Source organism: Mirounga angustirostris, unplaced genomic scaffold, assembly GCF_029215605.1.
Source record: "Mirounga angustirostris isolate CCGP_5_RB_7025 unplaced genomic scaffold, mMirAng1.0.hap1 SCAF_13, whole genome shotgun sequence".
NCBI lineage: Eukaryota > Metazoa > Chordata > Mammalia > Carnivora > Phocidae > Mirounga > Mirounga angustirostris.
The window spans coordinates 99216823-99238915 of NW_026991721.1; the positions used below are offsets into that span (position 1 = coordinate 99216823).

A 22093-nucleotide genomic window follows, 5' to 3' on the forward strand; every position below is an offset into this window, starting at 1 on the left:
TTCGCGCCTCCTGCCTTCTTTCACGCTGGTATTCACCCACATGCATGGGACAGCATGTTCTCAGCACTCAGTACCTTTTTATGGCTGAGTAATACTCCACGGCCCTCTGCTCGTCAGTGGCGGGACAGGCCTGGGTCATCTCTAGTTTTTGGCTACTGCGAGTCATGCTGCTGGGAACCCTCATGTCTGAATCTTTGTGTGCATATGTTTTCTTTTTTTTTTAAATTTTTTATTGTTATGTTAATCACCATACATTACATCATTAGTTTTTGATGGTAGTGTTCATGATTCATTATTTGTGTATAACACCCAGTGCTCCATGCAGAACGTGCCCTCTTTAATACCCATCACCAGGCTAACCTATCCTCCCACCCTCCTCCCCTCTAGAACCCTCAGTTTGTTTTTCAGAGTCCATCGTCTCTCATGGTTCGTCTCCCCCTCCGATTTCCCCCCCTTCATTCTTACCCTCCCGCTACCTTCTTCTTTTTTTTTTTTTGTAACATATATTGCATTATTTGTTTCAGAGGTACAGGTCTGTGATTCAACAGTCTTGCACAATTCACAGCGTTCCCCATAGCACATACCCTCCCCAATGTCTATCACCCAGCCACCCCATCCCTCCCACCCCCCTCCACTCCAGCAACCCTCAGTTTGTTTCCTGAGATTAAGAATTCCTCATATCAGTGAGGTCATATGATACATGTCTTTCTCTGGTTGACTTATTTCGCTCAGCATAAGCTCTTGCCACTTGCAACGATGTGGATGGAACTGAAAGGTGTTATGCTGGATATATGTTTTCAATTCTCTTGGGTTGGAAGTGGCTTTTTAAAAATAAAGTCACGAGGCACCTGGGTGGCTCAGTCGTTAAGCATCTGCCTTCGGCTCAGGTCGTGATCCCAGAGTCCTGGGATCGAGCCCCGCGTCGGGCTCCCTGCTCCGCGGGAAGCCTGCTTCTCCCTCTCCCACTCCCCCTGCTTGTGTTCCCTCTCTCGCTGTCAAATAAATAAATAAAATCTTTAAAAAAAATAAAAATAAAAATAAAGTCGGGCGCCTGGGTGGCTCAGTTGGTTAAGCGACTGCTTTCGGCTCGGGTCATGGTCCCGGGGTCCTGGGATCGAGTCCCGCATCGGGCTCCCTGCTCTACGGGGAGGCTGCTTCTCCCTCTCCCACTCCCCCTGCTTGTGTTCCCTCTCTCGCTGTGTCTCTCTCTGTCAAATAAATAAATAAAATCTTTAAAAAATAAAATAAAAAATAAAAAAATAAATAAAAAAATAAAAATAAAGTCATGTTATGAGGTTGTCATTTGTCTCTCTCCCACATTAAAAGAGAAGAGAAGAGAAAGAAAAGACAGAGAGTACAGGATATTTAAAGGATGGTTTAAAAAAATCTGAGGTTCCCATCTCCTTGCGTTCCCAGGATCCACCAGCTGCCCAGCCCAGTGGCTGCCCAGCCTCACACGCATGCTTTGACTGTAAGTCCTCTGTGTCCCCACCGTGGGCAACCATGGTCCCCTCCTTCCCCACCGCCTCCCCAGCCCACTTCTCCTCCCCTCGAAAGAAATCTGTGCGGCAGCATATGAAATATTTAAGCTGCTTTTCTAAATATATATATTTTTAGCCTACAGTCTATAAAATATTTACGTTGTTTGTCCCTCCCACCCCCAGATATCTGCATTATTTACAGTACGATCAGGAAAACATTAACCCTTGTTTGCTGACTTGCACGTTTTCCCCCTATTCCGTCGTGTCACTGGGAGTGCACAAACTGGGAAAGGCAATAGTGAGTTCTCCTGCCCAAGTCACAGAGCAGGCCCTGGGGCTGTGGGACATCACATGAGCTCCAAAGCCAGCCAGCCAGAACCACAGTCCCCCCTGAGGGACCAGGGTGCATGCACCGCAGACTTTCTGGGGGGCGGCTGTAGATGCCAAGCTCATGCCCCACTACTGTTGACATTTCGCTGCTCCCAGAATCTCCCATTTATCTCGTCCTCAGGCACCCTTCCAGATATGACTTCAGTTCTCACTTAAGTGTAACGGAAATCTGTCTTGCTACGTGCTTCCCCCATCAAGGCCCTTGGTGAACAGGGACAGCAGTTGTGACCTAAGATGGGAAACTGAGGCTCCTGTCCATGTAGCTGAGACACTTAGGTCCTGGATCTCTCTTAAAATCCACTTACTTAAACGTGTAGCCTTTTCTTTTAGGAAGTCCTCCTTCTTGGGACGCCTGGGTGGCTCCACTGGTTAAGCATCTGACACTTGGTTTCGGCTCTGGTCATGACCTCAGGGTCCTGGGATCAAGGCCCGAGTCAGGCTCCATGCTCAGCGGGGAGTCTGCTTGGGACTCTGTCTCTCCCTCTCCCTCTGCCCCTCCCCCACTGCTTTCTCTCTCCCCCTCTCTAAAAAGAAAAAAAGAAAAAAAAAGTCCTCCTTCTTAAAAGTGCTATTTTTCTTACTTACAATGTGACCTTCAATTTTACATTTTTATAAATGAGACATGCCGATAAATAATTATTATTATTCAGAAATAGATAAAACAGAAAGTAAAACCACCTTTGCTCTGTAATCCCGTTCTCTAAAGATACTCACTGTTAATAGAGAGCCTTCTAGAATCTTCCAGGATGGCTTTGGTGTTTTGGAGTAAATGACACCACACTATACGACCTGTTTTCTCTAACCAGCTTCTATCACGCAAAACATCACGGACATCTTTCCACGTCAGGTACTATAATTAACAGATTCCTTACCTTTGGACATTTAGGTTGTTCTCATTGCTTTGTAATTACATATAATGTAATCAGCATCCCTAAGGGAGGCTAAAAAATTGATCTTTGGTACACGAAGGCCAAAGCTGGGGCCGGGAACGAATGCTGTGCATTTCTTAGCCTCTACCGCGCTGTCCCAGGGGTTGGCCCACCTGGGAGAGAGGCACGCCACCTCGTCAGGGAGCGACCCTCTGCATCGCTCTGCAGGACATGCCTCCTTAACTTAGACACCTCCACTGAAATGTCAAGGGTATAAAATCAACTCCCATCTCCTGGTCGTTGAACTCAAGGGAGCTTTTCCCTTCCTCCTCCTCCTTCTCCTCCTCCCCACCTCCAGTACCTCTACTTACCCTGCCTCTGTTTTGAATCTCTAAAATAATGTGACAAGTTAATGATGGTACAATTATCTAAATGTTTAACAGACATGTTATCTAAGTGAGTCGGATTGAGATTCCATCCCGCTGACAATAAACATCAATGGTGGAGCAGAAAGCGATAGGCAAATTATAGCAAACCCTGCAATTTCAATGCTATTAAATTTGGAGGAATAACAGCCTTGAGGCCTGTAAACTCTGAATAAAATAGGCCCTTGTGTTTGTCCAACTATTAAATCAAAATGCTACCAACATCCTAGAAAAAACAAGGCGATTTATGGCTTTTCAAGTTTCAGTTACACATTGGTTTTTATTAACTCCTTTCTGTCATCGGGCGGCGGTGGTGTCTTGAGGGAGACAGGAGAGCAGAGGGGAAAGGGTGCGAGCTGGAAGCAGGGTCAGAGGGATAAAGGAGAAACACGTGGGATGAAGAACGGGAAGGCAGAGAGGGGAGGGGACCCGGGGTCCGAGTGGGGGGGCTGAGGCTGATCATCACGCCTTGCGTGAGGACATTAGAGAGAAGGAGCAGCTCTGAACGGCAGAACGACGGGGGTCCCAGAAGCCCATCAGACTCACCACCGGGGCCCCCTGACTCGAATCCCAGCCCTTCTACTGAACAGGATGTACTATTTAAACCCCTGCCTGGATGGGCTGCTGGGGGGGCGGGGGGGGCCCGCTCTGAGCCACAGTCCTCAAACTCCAAGTTCTACCGTTCCCCTCAAATTTCTGGGATAATTTTTAAGAGGCAAAAGAGCTTCATCTTTAATCCCTTCTTCAGACACAGCATTCACTTAAATTTTTATCGAATAAGCTTCTAAATAAAGTGAAAGATACACGTATCTTCTGGTGAGGGACAGAACCCGTAGACATCTAAAAACAGCCACAGCGAGAAGCCATCACTGAGGGCGTGCTCTCCATCCCAGGCACTGGGCTAACTAAGTCCCTTACAGGGAGTATTTTACCCAGTCCTTACGACAACCATATATTATTTAATCATAGTTTACAAAGATGAAAATTAAGGTGGAGAAAAACGTAGACTATCAGTACGAGATCAGAATCAGGCTGTGCTTAGAACCACAGAACCCCCAGAACAGCAATTTTTCTTGCCCAAGTCGCACACCCAGTATCTGAGAGAGGAAGAGAAACAAAGCAATTCGTTCCATGTCACAAAGCAAGCCTGTGACAGAGCCCAGATAAGAACTCAGTTCTCCTCTCGTAACTCATTGTCGCTTCCATACACCATGCTACCCCCAACACAACAATGGCCACCATCATTCCCATGACGACGGGAGGCTGGCGAAGGCAAGGACCCTAGGAGTCTCACTCACTGCTGTGTCCCTGTCCCAGGGCCCAGCATCAATGTCTGGCATAAAGCAGATGCTCAAGAGGTCTACTGAGTAAATAAGCTTCAACCTTTTCCAACCCAGATTGGCCTTGGGTGAACTTTCCTTTTCCATCCCTAAAGACAGCCAAGCACCACCACCCATCCCCTTAAAAGCACCATTCAAAGCAGCAATGCTTCACATAAAAGGTATTGCAGTGATGAACGGGCAGAGCATGGAGGCTTTTTAGGGCAGTGACATTATTCTGTATGATGCAACTCTGGTAGGTACAGGTCATTATACATCTGTCCAAACCCACAGGACACACGACACCTAGAGTGAACCATAATGCAAACTGTAGACTCTGGGTGCTTACGGTGTGTCAGTGTAGGATCATAGGTAACAGCAAAGGTCTCACTCTGGCGGGGAACGTTGACACTGGGGAAGGCCGTGCGTATGTGGGGGCAGGGAGTATCATGAGAACTCTCTATACTTCCCACTCGATTTTGCTGTAAACCTAAAATTGCCCTAAAAAATAGTTTCTTAATTTAAAAAAAAAAGCATTGGGGGGCCCTCCAGAAGGTGGCCAGGGGGGTCCAAGAGCTACTAGGGTAAAGGATGTCTTGTCTGGGCCAGCAGGTGACAGCTGAGTTGTCCTTCCCTACTCCACAGCGAGCAGCTCCAACAAAGCCGAGAGCCTAGTGCTTGGAAAATAAAACTCTATATTAGGCATCAAACATGCCTTTATAGTAACAGCATGAAATGAGGTCAAGAGTAAGTCTACGCTGATGCACTGACTGGACAAACAGCAGCATATGACTCTCCCTCCCAAAGTGCCCATGACGTTCCCTGGCCGTTCCCAAGCTCGGGCTTTCTCATGTTCAATTCCTTGGCACACCGCGTGAAATGCTATCCCAATCACCCCTGATGTTTATAAAAGTCAAACGCTATTATGTGTTCAATGGGGAGGTCACGCCAACTTGCACAGAATCCATGTGTTCCTCCAATGACCTGTCCTCCCCCGTGCCCTCCGGCGTGGGCAGGGGTTTGAGGCTCGTTCTGCCTTTCTGTCCCCGGCAAGTTTTAGGTAGATTAAGTTGTTTGTCGTTGTCTGGCCCTTCGCCCTCCGCCCCCTCCTCCTCTGGGGCCGGCACCTGATAGCTGCCCCCGGGAGGAAGAGGTAGAACAGTTGCTGGTTTTCGGGGCCCAGCACCACCCTTGTGCCAGATCTGGGGCAGGAGAGGGGCAAGGCGGGCAGCCATCCTGAGGGATGGAGTGTGGCTGCTCCCCTTTTAAATCCTCCCCCCACACCCCCCGCACCTCCTGCCGCCCCTTCCATGCTCACCCGCCGCAGGATGTACTCCAAGTAAGGACTTCGCTTTCTGTTCTCAAGTTCAGAGCCAGAGACGGCCTCTGCAGCTTCCCCCAAGCATCATTAAGCAGGGATGAGAGAGGGGCCAGCGGAAGCAGGGAGCTTGCAACACCAGGGTGGGGGAGCATTATTGCACCTTCTACACCTTCACAAGGGAGAGGACGGTCACCCCACTGCAGAGTGTGTGCGTGCATGTGCGTGTGTGTGTGTGTGTCCTCACTGCTTCTTCCTTCCAGAGCTCCAGCAAGATGCCTCCTAGCCTCCTTCCCACTGCAAAGAAGAGCACTCTGGGGCAGGGCTCTCTCCAGCGCCTGCCCTCGGCTTTCCCCAGACGGCAGATCCCACAGCATGGCTGCCCTTGGCCACCAGGTGTGTCAGCTGCTCCTGGACCATGGGACCGACCCTCTTGCAGCCAACACCAAGGGAAGGGGAACCAGCATGTCAACATTTACATGGGCCTAAGTGGCTGCTTCTGGGACACAGGAATGTGGAATCGAAGCAACTTTTTCTAGGCCAGGAAAAGAAAGCCCTTATTCTGTAGTCAGAGTCGAGCTTGGAGTGGAAGTAAGGACTCATGGGTTCTAATTCTAGTTTGGCTTGTTTGTTCTCAACTGACCCCCTTTTTCAAATATGGGCTTCTGACCCCTGACTTCACAGGCTTTTGGACAGGCAGAGTAGACGCCTGGTCTACACATGAGGTTCAAGGTCCCTACTGGGGAGGGAAGACAGCGTTAAAACATGGGCTCTGGGGTGCAGAAGGCCAGGCGTCCAAGCTGGCTATACCCCATGCTGGCCTTCCTTAACCTTTCTGGGTCTAAGTTTTCTCTAGCAAAGAACAGGGAGGAAAACTGTGTCTGTGTTAGGACTGTAGCCAAGACTTAAATAAAATTAGAACTCCAAAGTATCCAATATAGTACAGCTATTGTATTATCTGTACCCAAGGCAAGTAGACCCACTTGGTTCATTGACTTCACAATACTGTCATCTTCAGGAAAGCAGGGACCAGATTGTGTTCACCATCATATATTGGGTCCCCAAAGCCCTTCCACATAGTAGGCACTTGAAAACTTATGGAATAAGTGAATGAAGGGATGATGGGACCAAGCAACTGCATAGTCTAACTCACTAACCTGGTGGGCAGGTGGGGGGCTGGAGGGGAGAGATGAATGTCTTCAGGTCAAGTCTAGAGATCTAGTTCAACCTAGTGTCCTAGGCCTCCAAGAAGACCCTTAAGCCTGGCAATGGCTTTAGCCATATGTGTCTACCTCTTTTCCTCACCAAGGTACTAGGAGGGCCTCAGGTAGGATGACAGACACAGAAAGTCATACTTGAAGAAGGCAGGGACCCAGAATTCCCAGGCTCCTGATGGTCGCAGACATGGGCCAGGATACCAGCAGGAGACTCAAGATTCTTGAGCCTTTGATGGTACCAACCAATGAGGCCTCCTCTAAAACATGGCCCGGCATGCTCCTGGTGCTCCTGGAGGGTGAAATACCTATGCAAGGCCTAGGCTGAGCGCTTTACACAGATTATCAAACTAAATCCTCACAATACCCCTTATACGATAGATACCATCCTTACCCTGATGTTATGCAGGAGGAAACCGAAGCTTACAGAAGCTAAGCAACATGCCCAAGATCACAAAACTAGGATTGGAATCTAGACGGTCTGACACGAGATCCCAAGTTCTGGGGGGCACTATGGACAGAACACCCCGAACTTCACACTCTGACTTCAGGCCCTGAAGGGGCACCTTTCCGGAAGCCTCTAAGGCAAACCTAAGCCACCTTCTCAGGGCCCAAACTTGCCCAGTGGGTAAAGCCCTCTAGAGAGCCTCCTTCCCCCTCCCCTGTCTTTGGGCAAGTCTGTCCTCCCCAAGCAGCCATGCACTCAGACCCCCTTCCTGCTCCTTGGGCTCTCACAGTCTCTCTGGCCTGACCCACACAGACCCGTGCTGGCTCCGCCTTCCCCATGTTCATGGAACAGGCAGGTGGCTGCTCGGATGTCCCTATATATGAATGAAAAGGCTGAAAGTTCCTACAGGTCCCCCCGAAGGCCCCTCACCGAGACCTCTTCCTTCCCGCACAGGGCACGCTCAAGACCGTCTTGTCCCCCTCGCCTTCAGCTCAGAGCCAAGGTAGCTCCCCTGCCCTCTAATTAACGCCACCCGATCCCGGCTGTTGCCCCCAGGCCTGTTCAGGTCCCAAACGGGGATGTACAGTGGCTTGAACATTATGATTTCTAAAACCCACTCCTAATTAGTTTGACTTTGAATAAAGAGGGTAATTATTTTTAAATTTATTAACTGCTGCCTGGCCGGAGAAGTTTCCAGATCAAATGACACGGAGAAGCTATTTCTGTTCAGTGATGCAGCAATTTATATTACTGATCGGTCATTAAAACCTCTGGCACAAAACCACTTGTGTTTCCTGAGCCAAGATAGTGTCCATGTGTCAAATTTCAAACCAGGAGTATAAATTAAGCCATTAATGGTATTTATCAGATTATCTGGACTTAAAGAACTACTTACTAATTTAAGACATGCCCGACATAGAACCCACATGGTACGCTGGGTGTGCATGTATGTACGTGTGTCTGTATGCATGTTTTCTCACTTTTTATTTTACTGAACGGTTAAAAAAAATCTGATGTGTCAGTGAAGTACAAGCATCTCAGGGAGCTACGTAGCTGTTAATTCCTCGCTGCTCTGCAACCCAACAGTTTGGAAGCAGCCCGGTTTTGCAATATGTATTTGTCATAATATAAAAGGTGTAAAGTGATCTCTGTTTATCTCCTCAAAGTCTTCGCTGTACCCAAACAGAAAGCTGAAATATGACAACAAAGCCCGAGCCCAGGCCAACCACAAGCATGGCCTCCCAGAGCACCAGCCGGAGGCCACCAAGATCTTGGGGGAAGGGGCGTAGGAGAAGTCACACACACCCCACGATAGAAATCCAGGTTAAGCGGGGTCCAAAGGGGGAAACGTGAAGATGCCATTCGTTTGGCTAAAATGGCGTGAGAAATACTTTCTACAAGATTCATTTTTTGGTTTCAAAACCCCTAGAAGACACCATGATCACCCATCTGATGCAATGCTGCAGGTTAGCTCCGTTAGTCCCCAACATGGCGGCTTTGGGAATGGAACTCCCAGACTCAATTCGTTTCAGGCAAGTTATATCCTGTCCCGGGAGGGGGATGCAGGTGTTAGGGTGTTGAGGATTCTTAGTTAAATGGGTCACAGGGATTTAAAAGAACCCTGCCCAGACAGGGTCCTGAGCAAGATGATCTCTGAACAAGTTCTCCCCAGTCTTCAGCCACACACCTGTGGACCACAGTAAGTCACTCTGGAGGCAGGTGGGGGGCAGCGGGAAGTGCTGAAGTTGGAGTTGGGTCAAGCGCCAGCTCTCCACTTCCTAGTGGGTGGCTTCTAGGCCTCCGTTTCCTCATCTATTAAATGGGTATAAGAGAGAAATGTGTTTTACCCAGTAAGGTATCAGAAATAAAGAGCAGCATGACCATGACTTTCCCTCTCCCCAGGGTTTCGGCTCCTTTTCTTCTTCAGAGCGCTCTCTGCTCTCTTGTTGGCTCTCCAACTGTACCTGGCGCCCCACCTGTCTCTTCCCAGCCCAGTAACTTCAGCGTCAATGTCCGCATTCCTTGTTAGTTGGCCACTCCCTGCTTCATGGGCCCCCTTTCCTAGAACAGAGATGGCAAATGGATGTCCAGTTGTGTCCTTTCTTTGATAATTAGACGAGTCTGGGAAACTACCTGGGTTCTGCAGGCAACGGTGCTCTAAAGGAGCTCTGCCATGTGTCAGGAAGAGCCACTGACAAAGGATAACCCTGCTGTGCATCTGTCCTTCACCCAGCCAAGCCTGCCTGCACTAGGAGTGGCCCAGTGCCCGTGACCACTGGGGGAGCGTGCCCAAAGCTCATGCCCAGGTGGGGAGGGAGCCCTTCCTAAAGCATACCCCTTCACCTCTCACTCCTAATTTGGATTCATTTTCTCCATTTCTTGCCCCTTTCAAGAGCTCCATTGACTCAACCTGGAGATAAAGCTAAAGGGAGGCAGGATGGGCTGGGTCCACCTCTGCCATAGGAAGGATGCACTGTATTTCTTTTGCAGGTGAGGTGACCTCCAGGGCAGAAAAGATGAATAACAAGTCAAGGCCATCATCCTACCAGAGTGTGGAATTAGAGCCCCATCTCAGGCTTTGGACTCAAACTCCAGGTTCTTTCCAACCACTAGTCAAATAGACTTTTCTGGAAGGAGTCGGCCACTTTCAAATTCTCACTGACTTAATAAATCCTAGAAAAGCATTGGTCCTAAGACGGCTCCCAACTTTCAAAGCTGCATCAACCCAGATTCTAAAAACAGGCAGAAATGTCATTTATGCCCATGAATTGTATGTATGCTTAAAAAAGAGTGTAATATCCCAAAAATCATCAAATTGTGTACTTTTAACAGGTGAACTGTATGGTATGTGAATTCTATTTCAATAAAGTTGTTTGAAAAAAAAATAAATAGAGACCATGTCTGCATTGATCACTGCTGTATTCCCCCCCAGCCCCGGGGGTGGGGGGTGTCAGGCACACAGAAGGTGCTCACTAAGTGCACCGGATCTGTTCGAAAACAGCCTCCCCTCCTGCTCACCCCTCAGGGACTCAGCCTCCGCCTCTGATCCTGGCTGGGAGGTGGCTTGCTTCCTCCTGCTGCAGATTTAATCCGCATGCACAGCTCAAGCGGCTCACTGCTCAGGCTCCACAGGCCCCAGAGCAGAATTCTCAGAGTGGGACTCTCTGTCACGTGTGGTCTGGCAATAAGAAACTGGCTGGGACCGGGACACCCGGGTCCGGCCCTGGCTTTTAAGATAACTAGCTCTGGAACCCTGGGCAAAATCACTTGGCCAAGTCACCTTCTCTGTAACCAAGCCAGGGAGACGCTCACCAAAAAGCGCTCCTCTAGCTGTCCAGAGCAAGGCCCCTGATACCACGTTTTCCACCTGGGAAAGGCAGATCGTGGGAGGTCACAGGACACGGAAATACCGCTGACCTAATGGTGGTGGCGGCCGCGACAACTGACTGGTCTTCCTTCTTCCACGCTACCCCCTGTAGTAGCCTGGCAGCCAGTCTCCAAGGCGACCACCATATACCACTCCGTATTTGTCTGTCACGACCCCTTGAGAAGGGGAGTCTAGCCTTCCACCCCCTGAATCTGGGGCTCAGCTGTGGCTGCTCTGACCAATAAAACATGGCGGAAGCGATGCCATAGATTTCCAGCCTAGCTCAGAAGAGAGCTGGCAGCTTCCGCTTCCAAACTCTTGGGACCCTGAGCTGTCCCGGAAGAAATTCAGGCCACTCTACCGCGGAGGGAGGCCGAGTGGTAGAGCACGGAGAGTGAGGAAGCTATCCTCAATGTCCAGCCCTGCTGGGTCTGCAGACGACCTCCGGACCCACATACAGCTTGACTGCAATCTCATGAGAGACCCCAAGTGAAAACCAGCCAACTGAGCCCAGTCAACCCACAGGACTGTCAGGGGTAATAACCCTCGGTGGCTTTAATCTGCTGGTGGAGTGGTTCATTACACAGTAATTACTAAGTGACACACTCCCCGTGGTCAATTCCCAAGGAGCCAGAGTGAGCTGTTACACACATAAATCAAGTCATGTCATTCTCCCATTCAAAACCCTCCAATGGACTATTATCTCCTTCTCTCTATACGTGTTTGTGCATGTGCGTGTGGGTGGGATGTGTGTGTGTGTGCATACATTACTATCATTCATATGCCATATAACATGTAATTCATGCATTTAAACTGTACATTTCAATAGTTTTTAATATACTCAAGAGTTGTGCAACCATCAGTTTTAGAACATTTTCATCACCTCCCCCCGAGTCACTCCCAAATTTCCCTTTAATTCCCCCAGCCTCTGGAACCTACTAATTCACTTTCCATCTATAGATTTGCCCATTCTTGATGTTTCCTATAAATGGAATCATACAACATGTGACCTTTTGTGATTGGCTCCTTTCACTGAGCATGATGTTTTTAAGATTCATCTACATTGTACAGTATATCACTCCTCCACCCCTTTCTATAGCCGAATAATATTCCATCCTGCGCATAAATGACATTTTGTTTATCCAACCATCAGTGGGCGGACACTGGGTCATCTCTACCTCTGGCTATTATGAATAATGCTGCTATAAAAATTCATGTGCAAGTTTTTGTGAGAACGTATGTTTTCATTTCTCTCGGTAGACACGTAGGAGTAGGGTTGTTATGCATATGGTAACTCTATGTTTAACCCTTTGCGGAACTGCCAGACTGCTGTCCAAAGTGGTTGCGCCATTTTGCATTCCCACCAGCCCTGTGTAGGGTTCCGATTTCTCCACGTCCTCGCCAACACTTCTTCTTGCCCGTGTTTTGTATTATAGCCACATCCTGATGGGTATTAAAAACAACTTGTCATTTTGATTTGTATTTCCCTTATGATGGCCCAGTGGTGTCGAGCATCTTTTCATGCCCTGACTACTTGTCTATTTTTGGAGAAATGTCTGTGCAGATCTTTTACCCATTTTTTATTTTGGTTATTTGTATTTTTATAATTGAGTTGTAAGAGTTCTTTATCTTTTCTAACTGTTAAGTCTCTTATCAGGGATACGATCTGCAAATATTTTATCCCCCTCCAATGGACTTTCAGCACACGGAGAATAAAATCCAAATTCCTTACTAGGGTTGAGAGACTCACCTGATTTTTTACCTCATCTGCCACCACTCCCTGCACTCACTCCCTGCCCTCTCTCCCTGCCCTGCCACAAGGCTCCTCATGCTGTTCCCTGAGCCAGTCAAGTTTAGCCTAGCCTCCGGGCTTCTGCAAATGCTTGTTCCCTCTGAGAGGCTCACTCCCTCATGTCCTTCTCAGAGAGGCCCAGCTATTTAATCTAAAATATCACTTTTCTCCGGGCGCCTGGGTGGCTCAGTTGGTTAAGCGACTGCCTTCGGCTCAGGTCATGATCCTGGAGTCCCGGGATCGAGTCCTGCATCGGGCTCCCTGCTCGGCGGGGAGTCTACTTCTCCCTCTGACCCTCCTCCCTCTCATGCTCTCTGTCTCTCATTCTCTCTGTCTCAAATAAATAAATAAAACCTTTAAGAAAAAAAAATATATCACTTTTCTCCTTATCACTCTCTTCCCCTTATCCTGCTTCATTTCCCCACTAGCACGTAGTATTACCTGACCTTATATTACACACTTACTTGCCTATAATGTCTCCCCATTAGAATCTCAGTTCCACGAGGGGCCGGAATGCCATCTGTCTCATATGTTACCATACCCTAAATGCAACAAGCATGCCAGGCACATTGTGGGAAGTCCATAAATATTTTAAATGCATCTACTCCTATGTACGAAATGCTCACTATGGGCCAAACACTCTGCAGAGCACTTCAAATAAAGTATCTTAATACATCCCCGTGACAACGCGACGCTACGGAGGTAGGTACGATCATGACTCCGCTTTGCTAACGGAGGAAGTGACCCCAAGTAAGAGAGTATCAAGGATGAATTCCTGGTCTCGCGGGCAGGCAGGGCAGAGCCAGGGTGAGACCCAGGCCATCCAAGCTGCAACACTCCGGGCCCCCCTGTTAACTTGGGCAAGTCACTTGACCCTCCTTGGAGGGCCCTCGTCTATGACACGGGAGGTGCCTCCGACCTTACAAAGTTACTGAAAGGTTCCCCCGGTGACATGGGGTACGGCCCTGGGCTACACTAAAGATGACTAATGGTGTGATGGGACTGAGGCCGAGCAACCAGGCCTCTAACACCAAATACGGTGACCTCATTGCCAGCTGAATGGTTCACACGCATCCTTTTGTAGACACTGCTTTCTTTTATATCATGACTTGACTCACAGCGGGAAGACCAGCCCGCTGTGGCCACTGAGGGTTTCAGAGGTATTCAGATAGAGTACGAGAGGTTTCCTGACCGTTCACCAAGGCAAGGGGATGCTAGATAACATCACAGGCCTTCTAAGACCTCAACAAGAGCATGCTAGAGGGCTCTGTGAAGACGGGACTCTGGGGGCCTGTGAGACCTCATCCAGGGCAGCCTTTGCTATGGGGCAAGGTCACACGTGGACGTTCCTGCCAGCCAGCCCCACACACAAGTGTAGCTGAACATGGCACAAGATCCCCAGGACACGACCAGATGTCATGTTTGTTGAAAGAGGCTGCCGCCAAGCTACCTCATGCGTGAGCTGGCACGCTGGAGGACCTGGAGAATGGGCATCAGTCAACTCACCAGTATGGGTCTGCCTGTGTGTCTCCAGGGCATCCTCCTTCGAGAATTGGGCTCCACACTGGTCACAGACAAAGGCTTTGGCACCCGCTGAAAAGAAAGGGGAGGCAGTCAACGTGAGAGTGATATTCCGTTTGTGGGGAATGGGTCCTGGGCCGAAATCGCGTAGGTGGATGCTGGGGGAGGGGCTGGATACCTGTGAAGATGCCGAGTCAGGGACAGCCGCTGGCCCCAGCAGCCAGCCCAGCCCCTCCTCCAGGTTGTGACCACCCACCCAACTGAGCTCCAGATGCCACCATTCAGGGGTCTTCCAGAGAGAAGAGGGAACAGAATCAGAATAACCAACACAAGCAGAGATGGGGTCTCGATGAGATTCCCCAAGAGGCAGCAGGGTTCTGGGGGGCCGGCTCCACAGAGAGGAGTAAAGATTCAACAAGAGGAAACGTGCCCTGTTGCTTAAGTTGTACCTTACGGGAAAGTAGGAATTGCTGGCATACCTCTACTTGGACAGCCCCTAACTCAGTACGTCCAAAACTAGACTATCTGCCCCAACAACCCCCTGCACCTGACCACTTAAAATCCCTGAGTGACTCTCCTGTGTCTTCAGGATAAAATCCAAACTCCTCACCAAGACTCACAAAGCACTTCTGGACGTGCCTATCTTTCCAGTTTTGTCTCTCGCCCCTCACTCTTGCTGCCTGGTCTTCAGTCCCACTCAGCCGGTCGGGTTCCCTGAAGGGGTCAGGCTCTTGCCCACTGAGAGGCCTCTGCGCATCCTTCTGCTCCTCCCATGTCTGACACTCCAGCCCCACTGGAGAGCACCACCTACGCACCAGCTGCCATACTTCTGTCCCCGCATCTGGAGGATGCAGCCCTTCCCTGTGCTCCCACAGCACCCCGTACGTTCCAGATCAAAGGCTCACTGTGTACTCTCCTAAATGCCTGTGGACCCATCCCTGTCTCCTGCCACACTAGAAGCTCTCCGAGGGCAGGAGCATGTCATCACATGCACAGCTGCATCGGCCCGACACCCGAGGGAACCTACTACTGTACATATTTGTGGAATCAACAAAATCAATTCAGTGCGATAGCAAATCGATAAACTTTTCCGAACCGTTATTTACAAGGCTCAAAGCGACAAGGCCACAGCATTAAGACAAACAGGACTTTTTACCATTTGCTAACACTCTTCAAGGCTCTCATGCGGTGACTTCATTCAGGGGGCACCTGTCTCGAGCCTTGGCCATTTTCATTCGAAATGTCTTCTAGATGCATCGCTTGCACTGCATGTCGATTCTCACTGCCCCATCCAGGCCCTTGTTGGGTGGTGCCCAGAACACTGGCAGACTCAGGACGGCCGCCACCCCCACCAGCTGGCCTGACTCACCCAATACATGCAGGTGCCCTGAAGGCCACTTGCTTCCTTCCTACTTCTTGCTCAAGAACTTACACGGCTCACCATCTGCACTGATTCTAAATTCCTCTATGTGGCTGTGCGGCCTGACCAGCTAGCCACCCAACTCCACGGGGAGCTGTCTTCACCAGCCCTGGGTGGAACCGCTGGACCCTCCCTGAGTCTCTGCATGTGAGCACAGCCTGGTCCCAGTTCTCCATCCCATTCCATCCTCAGGACCGGAGGATGTGCGCATCAAGCATGCCGTCTCTGTTCTGCCCTTTCCAGGACGCTCTCCACGTCGTTCCTTTCACAACGCTGTGTTTTACATTTGTATGAGAGTCTCAGAAGAGGTAGAACTTTTCTTAAAGATTTTTTTCATTTATTTGACAGAGCAAAAGAGAGCACAAGCGAGGGGGGACAGGGCAGAGGGAGAGGAAGAAGTAGGCTCCCTGCTGAGCAGGGGGCCTGAGGCGGGGCTCGATCCCAGGACCCTGAGCACCCAGGCGCCCCACGGCAGAACTTCTTACATATTTATAGTAGAAACCTAGTGCTGCTTTCCAAATCTCCGCTTTCCTGAGGCTCTACCAGATACCAGGCACGATGCGAAGTGTTTAAGATGTATTGTTGCCTTTGATCCTACCAACCGTGAAAAGTACATACTGCTATTACTCCCCTTTAGCAGACAAGAAACCCCAACCTCAGAGAGGTTCAGTAGCTGGCCCAGCGTCGCACAGAGGGTAACAGAAGGGGATTCAAACCCGGCCAGCCTGACTTCAGAGCCTTTGTTCTTAATCTCTGTGTATTTGGGCTTCCCTAGGCCTCCACCTGCAAAGATGCTTCACAGATAAGAAGGTGAGGTATGGGCTTCCCTCCCCCCAACACAAGAAAATAAAATTCCAATACGTCCCTTTTATACATCAAAGTTCTGTGTAAAATTCTAGCTGGAGAAATGGTTCCACTACTCTTTTTAAGAAGTTTTAAAAACGGGGCACCTGGGTAGCTCAGTTGGTTAAGCGACTGCCTTCGGCTCAGGTCATGATCCTGGAGTCCCTGGATCGAGTCCCGCGTCGGGCTCCCGGCTCGGCAGGGAGCCTGCTTCTCCCTCTGACCCTCCTCCCTCTCATGCTCTCTGTCTCTCAAATAAATAAATAAAATCTTTAAAAAAAAAAAAAAGAAGTTTTAAAAACTTCTTCCTTAGAATAACAGCACATACTATAAGGAACAGAACTCAAAATACAATTTGTACCTGCATGGGCTTAAATTAAACGGCAATAAACAGTTCTTGCCAGTGACGGGTAAAAGGATCCCAGAGTGTGTACAGAATGTCAGGTCCTAGGAGAACAGTGACCTTGTCTATATTCCAACTGATGAGCAAAATATACCCTCTACCAGGTGGCTCAATAAAAACATTAGTTGACTGGCTGAATAAATGAATGAAAAAGTGCCCTAGGAAAGATATGGAGTCACTTTTCCTTAAGAGCTTCAAATATAAATATTGCCAGTTGTATTAGGTGGCTGGAGTTGAATTCTGCCTGGAGACGGGGAGGTCACGATCACCTCCGGGTGTCCCTTCAAGCTGCAGGGTGTCCTTGGACCAAGGACCATTCGTGCCTTCTACGGCTTCCAGAAGGAGCTTTTGAAGGAACTTGACGGCAAGACAGTCCGAATGTGTGTTCCCTCAGGTGGCGGCCAGGACCCCTTTCCATCCACGTACACTGGAAACGCAACAAGTACGTCAAAGAGCAGCGCGGACCAGGCGGGTGGATGAAGCCACAGCCTTCCTGCCCCGAGAAATTCTCCCCCAGTCCCGACTCACTAGCCAGCAATGACTTCCTGCGGATCTGGAAGGGATCTGACTTTCGCTGCCTTTCTTTCTTTGCTTCTCACAGTTCTAACGGCTCCCTAGAGGAGAGAGCAGATGGGGAGGCCCGAGGAGGGCAGCGGGGACCGGAGAGCCCCGTGGGCTGAGCCTCAGGCAGGAGCCCTGCAACCAGGTGAGGAGGCTTTGCACTGCAGCCTCAAAGGGATGTGGTGCAGAGGGTTCTTAGAAAACAGCCATCCACACGGCGAGAGCAGCATCAGCTTTAAGGACCGAGAAGCAGAGAGAAAGGAAGGAGGGCAGGTAGGAAGCGAAGGGCCGGATGTGTGCCATCGGACAAGTTCAGATGAAGATAAAAACAGATCAGCACATGCGATCTTGTCAAGGCTGCCGACTTGGCCCGAGCCTGACCACATCTGGTTGCCCTCAGCGTCCTCCCCTCTCCCCGCCTGCCCTGCTGAAGTCACGACACTGAGCTGAGGCTGTGAACGCCCCCTGGCCTCTGTGCAGAGCCTGGTCCACCCAGATGGGTCAGAACTCCTATCACACGCCGAGACCGCAGACGTTGGCTCCCATCTCAGGCCCCACTCGGGAAGCTCTGGGACTCCCCCCACCCCCACCGAGACCCCCGCCCCCCAACTCCCCAGGGACAGCCCAACAGCAAAGATAGACACTTCCTGGGTCCGGGAGCCCAGCAAAGAGAGGCAGAAACCCCCTCTTCCCAAGGAAGCATGTGCCTTTAAATTGTCTCTGTAATGGCTGGCTCAGAGGCAGAAATATTTGGCAGCCCTGAAATTAAAAGTGATAAATTTCCTCGCCAAGCTTTGATCAATAATAGAGGCCTCATCTGTTAATCAATAAGACAGTCTCTGCCTGTTTACTGTGCATATGTTGTTCGCTGCTGCCTTCACTGTGATGTCAGGTTTGCATTCAAAGCAATTCAAGTGCGTATAAACCACATGGCTATTCCCAAAATGCATTACAGTGACATCATTCAGGCACTAATACATTTATAAAGCATCAGTGCGAGGCAGCGATGGAGGGAGGAAAGAGGTCATGCCAGTGAGCACGACAGATGCATGGGGAAAGATCAGCATCTACCCGCCCCCCAAAATTTCCTGGGGCTCATCTTGGGAGTGGGGAGAACACCAGGGCATAGCACAGGTCAGGATGGCCATGCCTTGCCGTATCCTACCTATACACAGGGATGTTTTCTGGATGTCCATTAAGAGTATGTCCAAAGGTAGATTACAGTAAATGAACAAGAGGGACAAAATCCCTGCCCTCAGAGAGCTTATGTTCTAGAAGGGAAGGCACATCTTTAAAAACCCAGTAAATATAAACCAGGTGGGGACAAGTGATGAAAAGAGAAGTAAATTAAGTGAAGAGGGACAGAGAGGGCCAGGGGCTGCTATTTTATGTGGGGTCGGCACGGAAGAGCTCTCTGATGAGCTCGCATCTGAGTGGGGAAGCTGAAGGAAGAAGCAACACTCCACCCCACCCTCATCGAAGGAAACCCATTCCAGACAAAGGAGGTGGAGGCCAGCAGGCCGGAATGGGGCCAGTGAGGACAGAGGGAGAGATGGGGTCGAGGAGGGGATGGACGGCAGGGACAGAAATTAAGAGCCAAGAGGGAGAACAGCCGGAAGATGGAGCAGGCTGGACCCTTGCCATCCTCCCTCGCGATTACAGATCTGAGCAAACAGCACCATCTAGAGTGGGGAGAACCGGGTCCCGGGCCTGCCCGGCCACTCACGGCTGCGGACACCACAAGGACCCTCCTTCCCGAGCTGGGAAATGGGCTCTGCTATACTGAAGATGGAAGGGGAAGAGGGATCTTAATGAACATAATCTCCTTGTCAGTCACCAAGCACTCTGCAGATACAGGAGCTCACTGACATCATTTATACCTCAGGAGGCAGGAGAGCATGCTTCAGAGCTCAGGATTCGGGTCCGACGGGTCAGAGTTGGAATCCCAGCCGGACTAGTCATGAGCTGAGACCCTGCCCCCAGCAAGCTGCCTGATGTCAGTGGGTCTGTCACCTCCCCTGTAAAATGGGAACAAAGTCAGTCCCTCGGAGGAGCTGACAGGGTGGGTGAAGGGCCGGCCCTCTATCTGGGGTCGGGGGTGGGCCGACCCCCACACCCCGCAAGCAGTAGCTACCATCACCACCAGTCAGGCCCAGGGTCAGGATTCCTTTAAAGAACTTCTCTGTGCAAAGTATGATTGATTTTACTGAAGTTCAATGTACAGTTATTTGGAGGTCATTAATCTTGTGTAAAGTGAGTCTCACATTTATAAAGACATATTTCACTATTCTCTCTCTCTCTCTCTCTCTCTCACACACACACACACACACACACACCCCTCCCGCCTCTCATTTAAAGGTGAGCGACTGTCTGTTGAGGGGAGCAAGAAAACCTGTCAAAGGACCAACATGTCAGTGTCGGCAACTATTCACCAACCCAGCTCCGAAACCCTCCCCGATGAGCCCCAGGAGCCGCAGGCCAGCATCCTGCGCTGCCTGGCTCCTCTCTGTCTTCCCCGGCAGACTGTAAGCTCTGTGCGAGCAGGCAGGGCTGGCCTCCGGCCTGTCCCCCCCCTTTCCCAGTGGCCTGCTCCCTGCCTGCCCCGCGGCTGTGCTCACAACTCACTCAGTAAACAAAGAAGCCCTCCGGCAGGTTCCAGGCCCAAAACTGGCCTGGGAAGAGGGCAGTGGCCATTCAGGGCACTGCCAGGCTGTCCCCTAGGGGGTGGCAGAGTCCTTATTCTACAGGCTCAGGGTTCTCTACTGGCCCTTCTGAAAACTCAAGGACGTGGTGTCGGTTGGCACTCAGGCAGCTTGGGGCAGAGAAAGGAAAGTGGAAATGGGGCTGTCGCTTCCCCCAGAGCACCATCTCCCTCTGTTGCCCACCCAGCTGCCCAGGGCTCGCACCCCTGCAAGAAAAAAGCAACCCCTCCCTCAGTGCACTCAGGAGCGGCCCATCCAAGAGGGCTCCAGCAGCCAGAGTGGACCCTGGACAGGCTTGCCGAATCTGCTGAGCGACCCCCGTGGCCAGCCCGGGCACAGAGTTTATCTGAGGTTCAATGGTAAAGAGACAGACAGACAGACAGACGCCCTCGCCTTGCCAGCCCCCGGGGATCCTGCAGATGAGGCTCAAGGGTGCTTCATGAGCTACCCTGGGGGAGCAGGACGCCTGACCCCTCTGAATCTCCCTGACTCCTACTCTCTCCTATTTCTCTCTCATTTCTGGATGCCTCCAGAAGGTCAGACAGGGGCTCTAAGAAGGAGGAGGGCTCAATGCAGGTTAAGCTGGGGTGGAAAGAAAGGAGGCAGCCACCACAACCCTCAAGGAGGCTGGAGATGGTCTAAGGCCTCCATGTGCAGTCCCCTTTCGCTCTGTGCTAAGGATCACCCCGACTAGCAGGAATCAAAGGAGACACAGGCCAGGAAAGCCCTTTCAAAACCATAAAGCTTTCTCTAACCCCCCAGCCTTCCAACAACAGAGCTGAAATCCAGCAGAAGTTCCTCAGGCTCCCTGCAGCTGTCCCCCCCCCCCCCCCGCCACTCCCTTTGGTGTCTCCCCTCAGCAAAGTGCGAAGCCTTCCTCCCTACTTGCCCTCCCCACCAGAAACAGGGTGGGGGGTCCCCAGCATCCAGGACGGGGAGTAGAAGATGCTGAACACAACCAGAAGTGGGCTGGTGTCTCTCTGAAGTAAATAAGGCAGAAGCCAATGAAAGAAGAAAAAAAAAAAGGCAAAATCCCTCCCTCTCCCACTCCCCATGCTAATAAGAAGGTGGGGGGGGGGCACTGAAAAAAACACTTCACATTTGCCAGCATCTAATGTGGAATAGTGAATGCTTTTTCTTTTAATTCCTTGAGAGTTTAAAATAAACATCTTGAATGTTCTGATGAGATACGCATGCCTGCTTACATAAGGAAGTACAGAGTGTACCAAAACAGCAGACCCAAAAAAAGCATAAGCTCTCAGAACAATGAGTACAGACACAGGGCATTTTACAAGGGGCCATGGTGTACAGTTTTATTTACAGTACCTCTTATCAGACAGAGAACAGTACGCTGGCTGCCAATTCCAAAGGCTAGCACTGCGTGTTCTTTCACTCAAGGAGATGTGTGCTCCCCGAGAGGATCTGGAAGGCCAGCTCACTTGCTCGCTCTCTCTCTAGCTCGCTCTTTCTCCTGGATCAACACCACAACAACTGATCCAGAACCAGAATCTCTGTAAGGGACACTCATTCGGGGAAGAGGGGAAGCAGTGGGCAGATGTGGGAAGGACAGGAGACTGGCTCAGGATACGGTTGGAGGAGAGTTCTTTCTAGCCGACAAGGAAGTGGGGGCACCCACGACAGGACAGGGGAGGGGGGCGGGGGGGCGAATGAATAATGGTGCAGGCCCCAATCCAAGGTAGGACTGAGGAAGCCACGAGGACCGTCTCCAAGCTATGCCAACGGAGACGGGGACTAACGGGGACTGTGAGCGGCAGGTTTTCAGACCTCTAGACCTCAGTTCCCCATCAATGACCTGCTGAGTGGCTGGACCTCTCACACATGGCTCAATGTCTGCTCCGTAGAAGACGAGGCCGTGGAATGGGTCAGAAGGAAATGCTGAGGCATCTCGAGTCTGAGAGAGCACTTCTAACCCTACCCAATAAACCTCATGCTGTCGGGAGGTCCCACGGTGCCCCAGTGCCCTTGGCTGTCACTGGGATCCTGTGGTCCTGATCTCAAG

At 50.6% G+C, this 22093-nt stretch overlaps 1 protein-coding gene across 5 annotated transcripts in view; it reads right to left on the minus strand.

The window, feature by feature from the left end:
• Positions 1 to 22093, minus strand: part of ZBTB16 (zinc finger and BTB domain containing 16) — a 203118-nt gene that overhangs the window by 63888 nt on the left and 117137 nt on the right. For all 5 annotated transcript variants that reach the window (XR_010407106.1, XR_010407105.1, XM_064577416.1 and 2 more), the window contains one exon: positions 14130 to 14216. Coding sequence is in view for 3 of the 5 variants with exons in the window: in XM_064577416.1 (XP_064433486.1) it covers positions 14130 to 14216 (87 nt within the window). In the remaining 2 variants the exon portion in view is untranslated. The remainder of the gene's footprint in view (positions 1 to 14129; positions 14217 to 22093) is intronic.